Raw genomic sequence first — 12,497 nt, 5'->3', positions numbered from 1 at the left:
CTTCCTTCCCTTCCCTTGGGCTCCTGCCCCCTATTTGCCCTCCATGTGTGGGTAGCGGGAGGTAGGAGGACACCCCGATCCTTACCGTGAGCCCTTTAAAGGCCTTTTTGTCTGTGATGCGGTACAGACCCTCCGCCGTCTGGATTTTAATATGCTTGACTTCATTGTTGAACCTGCGGGCAGAAATTCACATCGCTGTTGGGCTAGCGGTTTCCTGGGCTGGCTATTGGCAAGGCAGTTTTAACCACTGGAAAAGTCCACATTGGAAAGAACCCCAGCTTTAGTCCAAGAGGCAGAAATGCAGCCTGTGCTGGGCCCTTTGCCAATTTGCCATTGGGGTTGCTAACCTTCAGATGGGGCCCAGAGATCTCCCAAAATGGCGGTTGATATCCAGACCACAGAAATCATTGGAGGCTGGGCTCTCTAGCCTTAAACCCCACCGAGGCCTCTCCAATTCCCATCCTCCCCAGGCTCCACCCCCCTCCCCAAATCTCCCGAAGTTTCCCAACCCAAAGTCGGCAACCGTATTCCTAGACCTGGTACTTGAACTGGAGATGTTAGGGGGTGGACCCCAGACCATCCACACACAAAACGAGTCCTCCCCCCCCGAGCTCCCAAACTCGAACCCTCTCCAACCGCATTTACTCCACGAGGAGGCCCTCGAGAGAGAGTTGGGATTACTTGATGCTGATGGCGAATTCCGCCGCGTCCTTGATTCTCTGCCGCACCAGGAAAGTCCCGTCCGACCGATTGGCCAGGATCTGCTCTGCTTCTGCCCTCTCCATGGGCCCTGCATACCTGGACAAGAGAGATGGGTCTGTGGTCTCCAGGTCCCACTTTGGACTCCTTTGGAAGATCCTTAGCATTATACCCTGCTGAGGTCTCTTCCTTTCCCAAGCCCCACCCTCCCCAAGCTGCGGGCTCTAAATCCTCAGGCATTTCCCAATCTGGAGTTGGTGGCCCTAGAAGACGCGTGTGACACTCTGAGAGGAACAGATTCATGGCCTCAAGACTAGGGCCTGCTAGAACATCTCCTCTTGTTGGTTTCTCAAGTCTGCTCTGACAAACGACTTTGGAGAACTCAAAAGCCTGCACAATATTTTGGGTGGTTTGTGCTCCACTGGTATTATATGGATTTGAAGGGGGGGAGTTCTTTGGACTGACACAGATCCCTGGAACTTCTAAACCAGTTTGGTGTCGTGGTTAAGAGCAGCAGCTTCTAATCTGGAGAACCGGCTTGATTCCCCACTCCTCCTCCACATGCAGCCTGCCATGTGGCCTTGGGCCAGGCAAAGTTCTCTCAGAGCTTTCCCAACCCCACCTGCCTCGCAGGGTGTCTCTTGTGGAGAGAGGAAGGGAAGGCGATTGTAGCTGCTTTGAGACTCCTAAAAAAGGTAAAGGTAAAGGTATCCCCTGTGCAAGCACCGAGTCATGTCTGACCCTTGGGGTGATGCCCTCTAGCGTTTTCTTGGCAGACTCAATATGGGGTGGTTTGCCAGTGCCTTCCCCAGTCATTACCGTTTACCCCCCAGCAAGCTGGGTCCTCATTTTACCGACCTCGGGAGGATGGAAGGCTGAGTCAACCTTGAGCCGGCTGCTGGGATTGAACTCCCAGCCTCATGAGCAAAGCTGTCAGACGGCTGCCTTACCACTCTGCGCCACAAGAGGCTCATTTGAGACTCCTACAGGTGCTAAAAAGTGGGGTACAAAAAACTTTTGTACACATAACATTTGTACGCATAACTTGCAATGTGGCATCTAGTCACTGGGTGTCTCTGTACACCATAATATTTATCAGTGTTGCAAAAGATAAGCTAGGAGCCAACTTGTGTGGGACACCTGGGTTGTGTTCGAATGAGGATTTTATCTCTGCAGAGAGTAGGAGACTCCGTACACCACTATTATTCACAGGACCTTATGCTCAATATGATTCTTCTTAGAATCATAGAATATGTGGGAAGGGACCTCCAGGGTCACCTAGTCTAACCCTCTGCACAATGCAGGAACAATATCACAGAATCCTAGAGTTGGAAGGGGCCATACAGGCCATCTAGTCCAACCCCTGCTCAACGCAGGATCAGCCCAAAGCATCCTAAAGCATCCAAGAAAAGTGTGTATCCAACCTTTGCTTGAAGACTTCCAGTGAGGGGGAGCTCACCACCTCCTTAGGCAGCCTATTCCACTGCTGAACTACTCTGACTGTGAAAAACGTTTTCCTGATAACTAGCCTATATCGTTGTAGAATCATAGAATCATAGAATCATAGAGTTGGAAGGGGCCATACAGGCCATCTAGTCCAACCCCCTGCTCAACGCAGGATCAGCCCAAAGCATCCTAAAGCAATATCTTCTTCAACATCATCATCAATTTAAATTCTATGCCACTCCTCCTCATAGGGGCTCATGGTGGTTCTCAACAAGAAAACACATTCAATGAAGTCAAATACCATTTACAAAACCCATCCCCACCCCCAGCCCTTTTTGCATCCTGCCTCAGCTACCCCAGAGTGGAGATGACCTCAAATAGGGAGAGCCAGGAGGAAGGAGATGCCCTGAACTTCAGACATGGGATTAAAAGGTTTCTCAAGATTTTGCAAACAATTGAAGTGATATTTCATAAATGCAATATTATTAGGCCTTTTTTAGAGCGTAGAGTGGTAAGGCAGCAGATATACAGCCTGAAAGCTCTGCCCATGACGCTGGGAATTCAATCCCAGCAGCCGGCTCAAGGTAGACTCAGCCTTCCATCCTTCCAAGGTCGGTAAAATGAGTACCCAGCTTGCTGCTGGGGGGGTAAACGGTAATGACTGGGGAAGGCACTGGCAAACCACCCCGTATTGAGTCTGCCATGAAAACGCTGGAGGGCATCACCCCAAGGGTCAGACATGACTCGGTGCTTGCACAGGGGAGACATTTACCTTTATCTTTACACTTGCTTTACAACTTTAAGAATATTAAATGTATTATATATGAATTATCATGTAGTTGGAACAGAGTTTGAGTCCAGGAGCCCCTTTAAAGCCAACCAAGTTCTTTTTTGGGTGTAAGTTTTCATGTGCAGGCACACTTCTTCAGGTGCCACACAAAAGCTTCTTCCTCAAATTAAACTCTGTTGCCCTTAAAGGTGCCCCTGGAATCAACCTTTGTCCTGCTGTTTAGACCGACCTGGCTGCCCATTTGAATGTTTCTTACCAGAATCACAGCGCAATCTGGCAGCAGGTGTGTGTGTGTAAGTGCAGAAGAAGGCGAGTAGACTCCGAGACAAGATGGCCTCTCTCAGAGACACACTTTGGGATACACAAGACCAGGGAGCTCCCAGAGACACACTTTGGGATACACAAGACCAGGGAGCTCCCAGAGACACACTTTGGGATACACAAGACCAGGGAGCTCAGGGAGCTCCCAGAGACACACTTTGGGATACACAAGACCAGGGAGCTCCGGAAGAAAGACACTGAAACGGAATCATTCTATGCAGCCACTTACCAGCGGTAGATGGACAGATCTGGAGGAGGAGTCTGGAAGGAGAAAGAAATCAGCATCAGATTGATCTCTGTAAATGAAATGCTGGCTTGGGGGTGACGGGGCTTCCCTGAACGATTAAGGAACAGGCATTCTTGTGCATGCACAATGCACACGCACACACACTCACAAAACTCAGCCCTCTGACCAGAGAAGTGCTACTTACACAGATGTACGGCTTTACTTTCTTGCAAGGAAACCAGCCGGACTCATTGCTGGATGTGTTTCTGCCCTGCAGGGAAGAAGAAAGATCAAAACCTCAGGCGCAAGACAGACAGGAGGCCTTTAAAGGGAATTAAGCAGCAGCATGTTTCCGGGGAGCAGAGCGGAGCTCTTCTAGAAGGCCACTCTGGAAGAAAGCTGGTCGTGATCCGGCTGAAGAAGCAGCTTGCGTGCCTGGTGCAAGGGGAGCTGGTTTGCATTTCAGCACACACACATACACACCCCTTCGGGTGATGCAGAAAAGACACCAGTAGATGATATGAAGGGCTGTCTCCTTCTCCATGCCCCAAGGCACCAGTGTCAGGCAGCCATCTGTCGGCTGTCCCACTGCTCAGTGTGACCCGTCTGGCACCCCCCCCCCAGGGTCTTTCCCTTGTTGCTCTGTGGAATTGGCTCCATGGAGAGCTGAGGGGGTTGAAGTCCTGAGACTTTTCCAAGGCTTTTAAAGTGTGTGCGTGTGAGAGAGGGGAGATTTGGGGTGGCTGGTTTGGCTTTTAGCTGGGGACGTTTTTAACTGCTACTGTAAGTCAATTTAACCATGAGGAAAGGCAGGATCTAATTTTATTTATTTATTTGATTTCTATACTGCCCTTCCGTATGGCTCAGGGCAGTTTACTTACAACATGAGGGATACATGGAACGAATTAATAGAATCATAGAATCATAGAGTTGGAAGGGGCCATACAGGCCATCTAGTCCAACCCCCTGCCCAACGCAGGATCAGCCCTAAGCATCCTAAAGCAAATGATATATAACAAACAAATGCAAAAACAACAATAAATAACACAAATTAAGTGATCTTAAATAATATAATAGGAATGGAACTTAGCTAAAGCCCCTAGAGAGGTCAGACTAGTTCAGGCCATGGAGAGGATGTCAGAGGTGGGAGACCTGTTGTCGGTCTCAGGCAAATGCCTGGCGGAGGAGCTCCCTTTTGCAGGCCCTGCGGAATTTTGGGAGTTCAGACGGGGCCCTGATCTCTTCAGGGAGCTTGTTCCACCAGGTGGGGCCCAGGACAGAAAAAGCTCTGGCCCTCGTTGAGGACCGACATACTTATTTGGGGCCAGGAATCATTAGCCAGTTGGCAGTGGCAGAGCGTAATGCTCTTTTGATGGTATAGGCAAAGAGATGGTCTCGTAGATACACTGGGGTTGTGGCTGCATTTGCGTGTCAAGGATTCCCCGTTTCCCTGTCAAGGGAAGCGTCCACAGATGCCTCCTCCTTTCTCCATCAGCTACGGCTGCCCCTGAGCTTTCCTCCTGCCGCCCAAGCAGAGAACTTGTTTTAAAACCAGCAGTTGCCAGGCTGCTACAGCATTCTGACAGTCCGCTGCCCCAGATCAGTTCCCTGCAATTCCCAACTTTGATGCTTGTTTTTAAAAAGTGGCCAAACAGTGGCTCTCGAGATGCTCATGGACTACAATTACCATGAGTCCCAGCTGCTGGCCAGGGTCCATGGACACCCAGTGAGCCATTATTTGGCCACCCCTGCCCTAGCCCTGCACTAGTCCTCATGAGAATGGCAGGACACAGATACCCCCCTCCCCTAATAACAAAACACTTGCCTGCCACCACAACTGCTCTGCCTCAGCTCTGGTTAGTTCCACGATGTCTCCCACGTTGAGCTTCAGCGGGGGGCCAAAGGCCATGGGAGGGGGAGGCACTCCGTGATACCCTTGACAGACTTCCAGCTTTGGCAGCCCTGGAAAGCAAAACAGCAGCAGAGTTTGAGGTTGCAGCTCGTTGGACGTGAGTCTTTCCATGGAATGAGGAAGAGCAGGACCAAGGCAAGGTACACGTGTGTGCACACACATACAACACGGTACGCTTGTGGCCCAAAGAAGGGCCTGGGGGTGAAGCGGAACCAGGATCCCTGTCTCAGCAAGGGGCCCGGCTCTCTCGAATGGCTGTGGTTGACGGAAGGAAGGGAGGAGACGCTGCATTTGCCCTGGTTTTATTTATTTATTTATTGAGATCTCCCTTTCCTCCCCAGCCAGGACTCAAAGCAGCTCTGAAACATCCACCTTCTCACAAGCCACCATCCCTGCAGGTTGGCCAAGCTGAGAGTTTGTAACGGGCCCAGGGTCACCCAGGGAGCTTCTGGGGCAGACGTGGGGATTCGAACACAGGTCGTCCAGTCTCTCTGCTACACCACACTGGATCAAGAGGCAGGGGAGAGAACTTCCTCATGTTCAGATAGGGATGCCAACCTCCAGATGGGACCTGGGGATCCCCCAGAATTACCATTCATCTCCACCCAACAGAGACTAGTCCCGCTGCAGGAAACGGCTGCTCCAGGGGGTGGACTCATGAGACCCCACAGAGATCCCTGCCCTCCTCAGGCCCCACCCCCAAATCTCCAGCGTGGATCTAGCAACCCTCCCCCTCCCCCCTGCTGGCATCCGTAGGCTCAGGCCAGCCTTCTGCCAGTGTCGGCCCATTCCCTCTCAGGTACCCTCTCTGTCCACCCACATCTGGGAAGAGCCCCGTCCCCTCGGAAACAGGATAGCCGGCGACTAACCACAACTCACCCAGTTCCGAGGTTTTCCTGCTCTGCGTGTGCCGGTTGTGTTTATTCTGCAAGGAGAACACAGGGCACCTAGTTTGGGTAACAGGCCTGGGAGGGCAAGGAGCCACGAGCCACCTTCAGCACCAGGTTGCAGCAAGTTGCATCTTATGAAATGGGCCTCTGCAGCTTTGATCGACACAGCAAGGGCTGCTCTTAGGCTGAACCCCCACCCCCAGCTGAAACTGTGGCCCCTGAGCCCACCCCCACAACCACAGGGCATGACGTCACACGCAAAGGGCAGAGCTTCATGTGACATGTAGTTCCACCGTCCTTTTGCAGGACTGCTCCCCTGGAGAAAATGCTTTGGGGGGATGAGGTCTCTGTCCTCCATAAGGTCCATCCCTAAATCTCCAGGAATTTGGCAAAATCCCCCAACAATGGCTGGGAGGGGGGGGGCGATCATCCTAGTCACCAAACTGCTTCGGCCCTTGATGGGGATAATTTATGGGTACCCTGATTGTCTTCATTGGATGTTAATATTGAGATTGGGATGTGACAGTTTTCCAGAAGGAAACGGCACAAGAGCAAAGGTGCTCCCTGTTCTCTGCGTATTCAGACTCTGGCAACAAAATTAAACTTGGTTGGTCTTAAAGGTGGCCTCACCTTCTCCTGCTTCATCTCTCAGCTGGAGACCCAGGACCCTCCCTCTCACCCCCCCCCCCCTTTGCTATCCAGTATGTTACAGTAAACTTTTATCTACACCAGGGGTAGTCAAACTGCGGCCCTCCAGATGTCCATGGACTACAATTCCCAGGAGCCCCTGCCAGCGCTCGCTGTCCATGGACATCTGGAGGGCCGCAGTTTGACTACCCCTGATCTACACTATAATCAGGTTGTACACCTTTGCTGTGTTAACTACCCTGCCAACATGCACCTCTACTGCAGTAAAACAACAATAAGAAACATTTACAAATAGCCATGAAGACACAGGACGTAAAATTGTGCCCAGAGAGCATCCCTGAGTATTCCCATTTGTGAAAACGAAAGGCCATAGGTGTGGAATTTCAGAAATCTGTCTCTTCCCACCTCTAAGGAAGTTGAGACCAGAGCAAGTCCTGGACAAGATGTGGAAGGAAGTGACAGCTCAAGAGGAGAACCATGCTGCGAGATCTTGCCTCACTCCCCACTGAAGGGTGAGAAGGACGTAGAGTAAATCACTCATGGGGAGGCAGCCTCGCTCTTGCAACCCCCCCCCCCATCCTGTGTGGGAAACACGTTGGCCAAGCCAAGGTGGTCACTCTGTGCTTCTTTCACTGTACAGCACAACACTGTTCACAGTATTTCAACATTCTCTGAAAAAGAAAATTGACTTTCCTCTTCTGATTACCTTTTTTGTAGACCCAGATTCTGCAGTAAAGAGAAAAGAAGAAAAAGTCTCAGTAATTACAGACCAAGAGAGGAGGTGAGGATTCCAGCAGAGAAGGCAAACCGCTGTGCCAGCTGCAGGGAAAGAGGCCGGGTTCCCCCCATCACATAGAATCATAGAGTTGGAAGGGGCCATACAGGCCATCTAGTCCAACCCCCTGCTCTACGCAGGATCAGCCCAGAGCATCCTAAAGCATCCAAGAAAAGTGTGTATCCAACCTTTGCTTGAAGACTGCCAGTGAGGGGGAGCTCACCACCTCCTGAGGCAGCCTATTCCACTACTGAACTACTCGGACTGTGAAAAATTCCTGATATCTAGCCTATATCGTTGTACTTGTAGTTTAAACCCATTACTGCGCGTCCTTTCCTCTGCAGCCAATGGGAACAGCATCCTGCCCTCCTCCAAGTGACAACCTTTCAAATACTTAAAGAGGGCTATCATGTCCCCTCTCAACCTCCTTTTCTCCAGGCTGAACATTCCCAAGTCCCTCAACCTATCTTCATAGGGCTTGGTCCCTTGGCCCCAGATCATCAGAGTTCTCAAAGGAGGCCCTCGGTCCATGAAGGTCAGGATTGTCTACTGAGACTGGCAGCTGTTCTCCAGGCTCTCAGGCCATGGTCTTTCTCAGGATCTTGGTCCAAAGTCTTTCCCATCCCCTCCTGCCTGGTCCTTTTCACTGGAGATGCTGCTAGGGATTGAACCCGGGATCTCCTGCCTGCCAAGCAGAGGCTCCACCACTGAGCCACAAGAGCTGCCTATGGTGGTGGTTATGATTTGCCATGAGTGTGCAGGCAGAATGTGGATATCATTAACCTGCCTCATCATTACCTTGGGCCTCATCCCTTCCCCCTCCTCGGCTAAAACACTTCAGAAAGACCTTCCAGGATTTGGAGAGCGTTGACTTTGAGAGGGCATTCCTAAGTTCACTTTGAAGCACTGCCTGCATCCCCATGAAGGCCGGGCCTCTCATCTCTACTCCCCTGACTGCTCCAAGAGGCCATCTGGCTGCCAGAAGATATCCAGCAGATAGTCATGCTGGGGCCCCAACTGCCCCCCCCCTTCCAGGAGACACCTCTATCACACATGGAGGCTGAGGTTACCCACCTGAGCTGGCTTTTCCGCAAGTCGATACCCGACCGAGACACTCCTTGTGTGCCGCTGACCGGCATCTGCTGCATCGATAGCCCTGGTAGAAGGTGCCCCTGCAGGTGCGGGGAGAGAGGAGGGAGACCTCTGCGTGAGACAGGAGGCTGGAATAGCTTGTCCCTTCCTGGTCTGATCCAGCAAGATCTTCTTATCTCATTCTCCTCAATTTGATCCTCACAACAACCCTGCAAGTGGGCTGGAGATGTCTGGCACACATACCTGAGCAGCATCTGACAAGCCTTGCAAGTGGTCGTCTCTTCGAAGGAGTGCATGTGGAAATCGTGCCCATCGGCAGTGGCGTTTTCAGGGTAGATGTTTGAGCTGAACCGAGGAGAGAGAACAGGCTGTCAGTCAGATACAGGGAGGACGTCTGGAAAAACAGAAGCCCTTTTCGCCTTTTCCCGATAGACAAAAACATTAAACCCCCCAACTCTTGATTTTTCTTTAGGATGCTCTGGGCTGATCCTGCGTTGAGCAGGGGTTGGACTAGATGGCCTGTGTGGCCCCTTCCCACTCTATGATTCTATGATCCTGCGTTGAGCAGGGGTTGGACTAGATGGCCTGTGTGGCCCCTTCCAACTCTATGATTCTGTGATTCTATGATCCTGCGTTGAGCAGGGGGTTGGACTAGATGGCCTGTGTGGCCCCTTCCAACTCTATGATTCTATGATCCTGCGTTGAGCAGGGGGTAGGACTAGATGGCCTGTGTGGCCCCTTCCCACTCTATGATTCTATGATCCTGCGTTGAGCAGGGGTTGGACTAGATGGCCTGTGTGGCCCCTTCCAGCTCTAGGATTCTATGATTCTATGATCCTGCGTTGAGCAGGGGGTTGGACTAGATGGCCTGTGTGGCCCCTTCCAACTCTATGATTCTATGATCCTGCGTTGAGCAGGGGTTGGACTAGATGGCCTGTATGGCCCCTTCCCACTCTATGATTCTATGATCCTGCGTTGAGCAGGGGGTTGGACTAGATGGCCTGTATGGCCCCTTCCAGCTCTAGGATTCTATGATCCTGCGTTGAGCAGGGGGTTGGACTAGATGGCCTGTGTGGCCCCTTCCCACTCTATGATTCTATGATCCTGCGTTGAGCAAGGGGTTGGACTAGATGGCCTGTATGGCCCCTTCCAGCTCTAGGATTCTATGATTCTATGATCCTGCGTTGAGCAGGGGGTTGGACTAGATGGCCTGTGTGGCCCCTTCCAACTCTATGATTCTATGATCCTGCGTTGAGCAGGGGTTGGACTAGATGGCCTGTGTGGCCCCTTCCCACTCTATGATTCTATGATCCTGCGTTGAGCAGGGGTTGGACTAGATGGCCTGTGTGGCCCCTTCCAACTCTATGATTCTGTGATTCTATGATCCTGCGTTGAGCAGGGGGTTGGACTAGATGGCCTGTGTGGCCCCTTCCCACTCTATGATTCTATGATCCTGCGTTGAGCAGGGGGTTGGACTAGATGGCCTGTATGGCCCCTTCCAGCTCTATGATTCTATGATCCTGCGTTGAGCAGGGGGTTGGACTAGATGGCCTGTGTGGCCCCTTCCAACTCTATGATTCTATGATCCTGCGTTGAGCAGGGGGTTGGACTAGATGGCCTGTGTGGCCCCTTCCCACTCTATGATTCTATGATCCTGCGTTGAGCAGGGGGTTGGACTAGATGGCCTGTATGGCCCCTTCCAGCTCTATGATTCTATGATCCTGCGTTGAGCAGGGGGTTGGACTAGATGGCCTGTGTGGCCCCTTCCCACTCTATGATTCTATGATCCTGCGTTGAGCAGGGGGTTGGACTAGATGGCCTGTATGGCCCCTTCCAGCTCTAGGATTCTATGATTCTATGATCCTGCGTTGAGCAGGGGGTTGGACTAGATGGCCTGTGTGGCCCCTTCCAACTCTATGATTCTATGATCCTGCGTTGAGCAGGGGTTGGACTAGATGGCCTGTGTGGCCCCTTCCCACTCTATGATTCTATGATCCTGCGTTGAGCAGGGGTTGGACTAGATGGCCTGTGTGGCCCCTTCCAACTCTATGATTCTGTGATTCTATGATCCTGCGTTGAGCAGGGGGTTGGACTAGATGGCCTGTGTGGCCCCTTCCAACTCTATGATTCTATGATCCTGCGTTGAGCAGGGGGTTGGACTAGATGGCCTGTGTGGCCCCTTCCCACTCTATGATTCTATGATCCTGCGTTGAGCAGGGGTTGGACTAGATGGCCTGTGTGGCCCCTTCCAGCTCTAGGATTCTATGATTCTATGATCCTGCGTTGAGCAGGGGGTTGGACTAGATGGCCTGTGTGGCCCCTTCCCACTCTATGATTCTATGATCCTGCGTTGAGCAGGGGTTGGACTAGATGGCCTGTGTGGCCCCTTCCAGCTCTAGGATTCTATGATTCTATGATCCTGCGTTGAGCAGGGGGTTGGACTAGATGGCCTGTGTGGCCCCTTCCAACTCTATGATTCTATGATCCTGCGTTGAGCAGGGGGTTGGACTAGATGGCCTGTGTGGCCCCTTCCCACTCTATGATTCTATGATCCTGCGTTGAGCAGGGGGTTGGACTAGATGGCCTGTATGGCCCCTTCCAGCTCTATGATTCTATGATCCTGCGTTGAGCAGGGGGTTGGACTAGATGGCCTGTGTGGCCCCTTCCCACTCTATGATTCTATGATCCTGCGTTGAGCAGGGGGTTGGACTAGATGGCCTGTATGGCCCCTTCCAGCTCTAGGATTCTATGATTCTATGATCCTGCGTTGAGCAGGGGGTTGGACTAGATGGCCTGTGTGGCCCCTTCCAACTCTATGATTCTATGATCCTGCGTTGAGCAGGGGTTGGACTAGATGGCCTGTGTGGCCCCTTCCCACTCTATGATTCTATGATCCTGCGTTGAGCAGGGGTTGGACTAGATGGCCTGTGTGGCCCCTTCCAACTCTATGATTCTGTGATTCTATGATCCTGCGTTGAGCAGGGGGTTGGACTAGATGGCCTGTGTGGCCCCTTCCAACTCTATGATTCTATGATCCTGCGTTGAGCAGGGGGTTGGACTAGATGGCCTGTGTGGCCCCTTCCCACTCTATGATTCTATGATCCTGCGTTGAGCAGGGGTTGGACTAGATGGCCTGTGTGGCCCCTTCCAGCTCTAGGATTCTATGATTCTATGATCCTGCGTTGAGCAGGGGGTTGGACTAGATGGCCTGTGTGGCCCCTTCCAACTCTATGATTCTATGATCCTGCGTTGAGCAGGGGTTGGACTAGATGGCCTGTGTGGCCCCTTCCCACTCTATGATTCTATGATCCTGCGTTGAGCAGGGGGTTGGACTAGATGGCCTGTGTGGCCCCTTCCCACTCTATGATTCTATGATCCTGCGTTGAGCAGGGGTTGGACTAGATGGCCTGCATGGTCCCTTCCAACTCTATGATTATGTGATTCTATGATCCTGCGTTGAGCAGGGGTTGGACTAGATGGCCTGCATGGCCCCTTCCAACTCTATGATTCTGTGATTCTATGATCCTGCGTTGAGCAGGGGGTTGGACTAGATGGCCTGCGTGGCCCCTTCCAACTCTATGATTCTATGATTCTATGATCCTGCGTTGAGCAGGGGGTTGGACTAGATGGCCTGCATGGCCCCTTCCAACTCTATGATTCTGTGATTCTATGATCCTGCGTTGAGCAGGGGGTTGGAC

The 12,497-nt window shown here is 52.0% G+C and overlaps 1 protein-coding gene across 2 annotated transcripts in view; it reads right to left on the bottom strand.

The window, feature by feature from the left end:
- Positions 1-12,497, bottom strand: part of VAV1 (vav guanine nucleotide exchange factor 1) — a 50,154-nt gene that overhangs the window by 5,018 nt on the left and 32,639 nt on the right. For both annotated transcript variants that reach the window (XM_077329876.1, XM_077329875.1), the window contains exons 16-24: positions 9,043-9,144; positions 8,782-8,879; positions 7,639-7,658; positions 6,274-6,319; positions 5,308-5,444; positions 3,688-3,753; positions 3,486-3,517; positions 682-798; positions 86-173 (exon numbers count right to left, since the gene is read on the bottom strand). In XM_077329876.1, the coding sequence (XP_077185991.1) occupies positions 86-173; positions 682-798; positions 3,486-3,517; positions 3,688-3,753; positions 5,308-5,444; positions 6,274-6,319; positions 7,639-7,658; positions 8,782-8,879; positions 9,043-9,144 (706 nt within the window). The remainder of the gene's footprint in view (positions 1-85; positions 174-681; positions 799-3,485; positions 3,518-3,687; positions 3,754-5,307; positions 5,445-6,273; positions 6,320-7,638; positions 7,659-8,781; positions 8,880-9,042; positions 9,145-12,497) is intronic.

The sequence above is a fragment of the Paroedura picta genome, chromosome 3 (genome assembly GCF_049243985.1).
Source record: "Paroedura picta isolate Pp20150507F chromosome 3, Ppicta_v3.0, whole genome shotgun sequence".
Taxonomy (NCBI): Eukaryota; Metazoa; Chordata; class Lepidosauria; order Squamata; family Gekkonidae; genus Paroedura; species Paroedura picta.
This window is presented reverse-complemented; position numbering and strand designations above follow the sequence as displayed.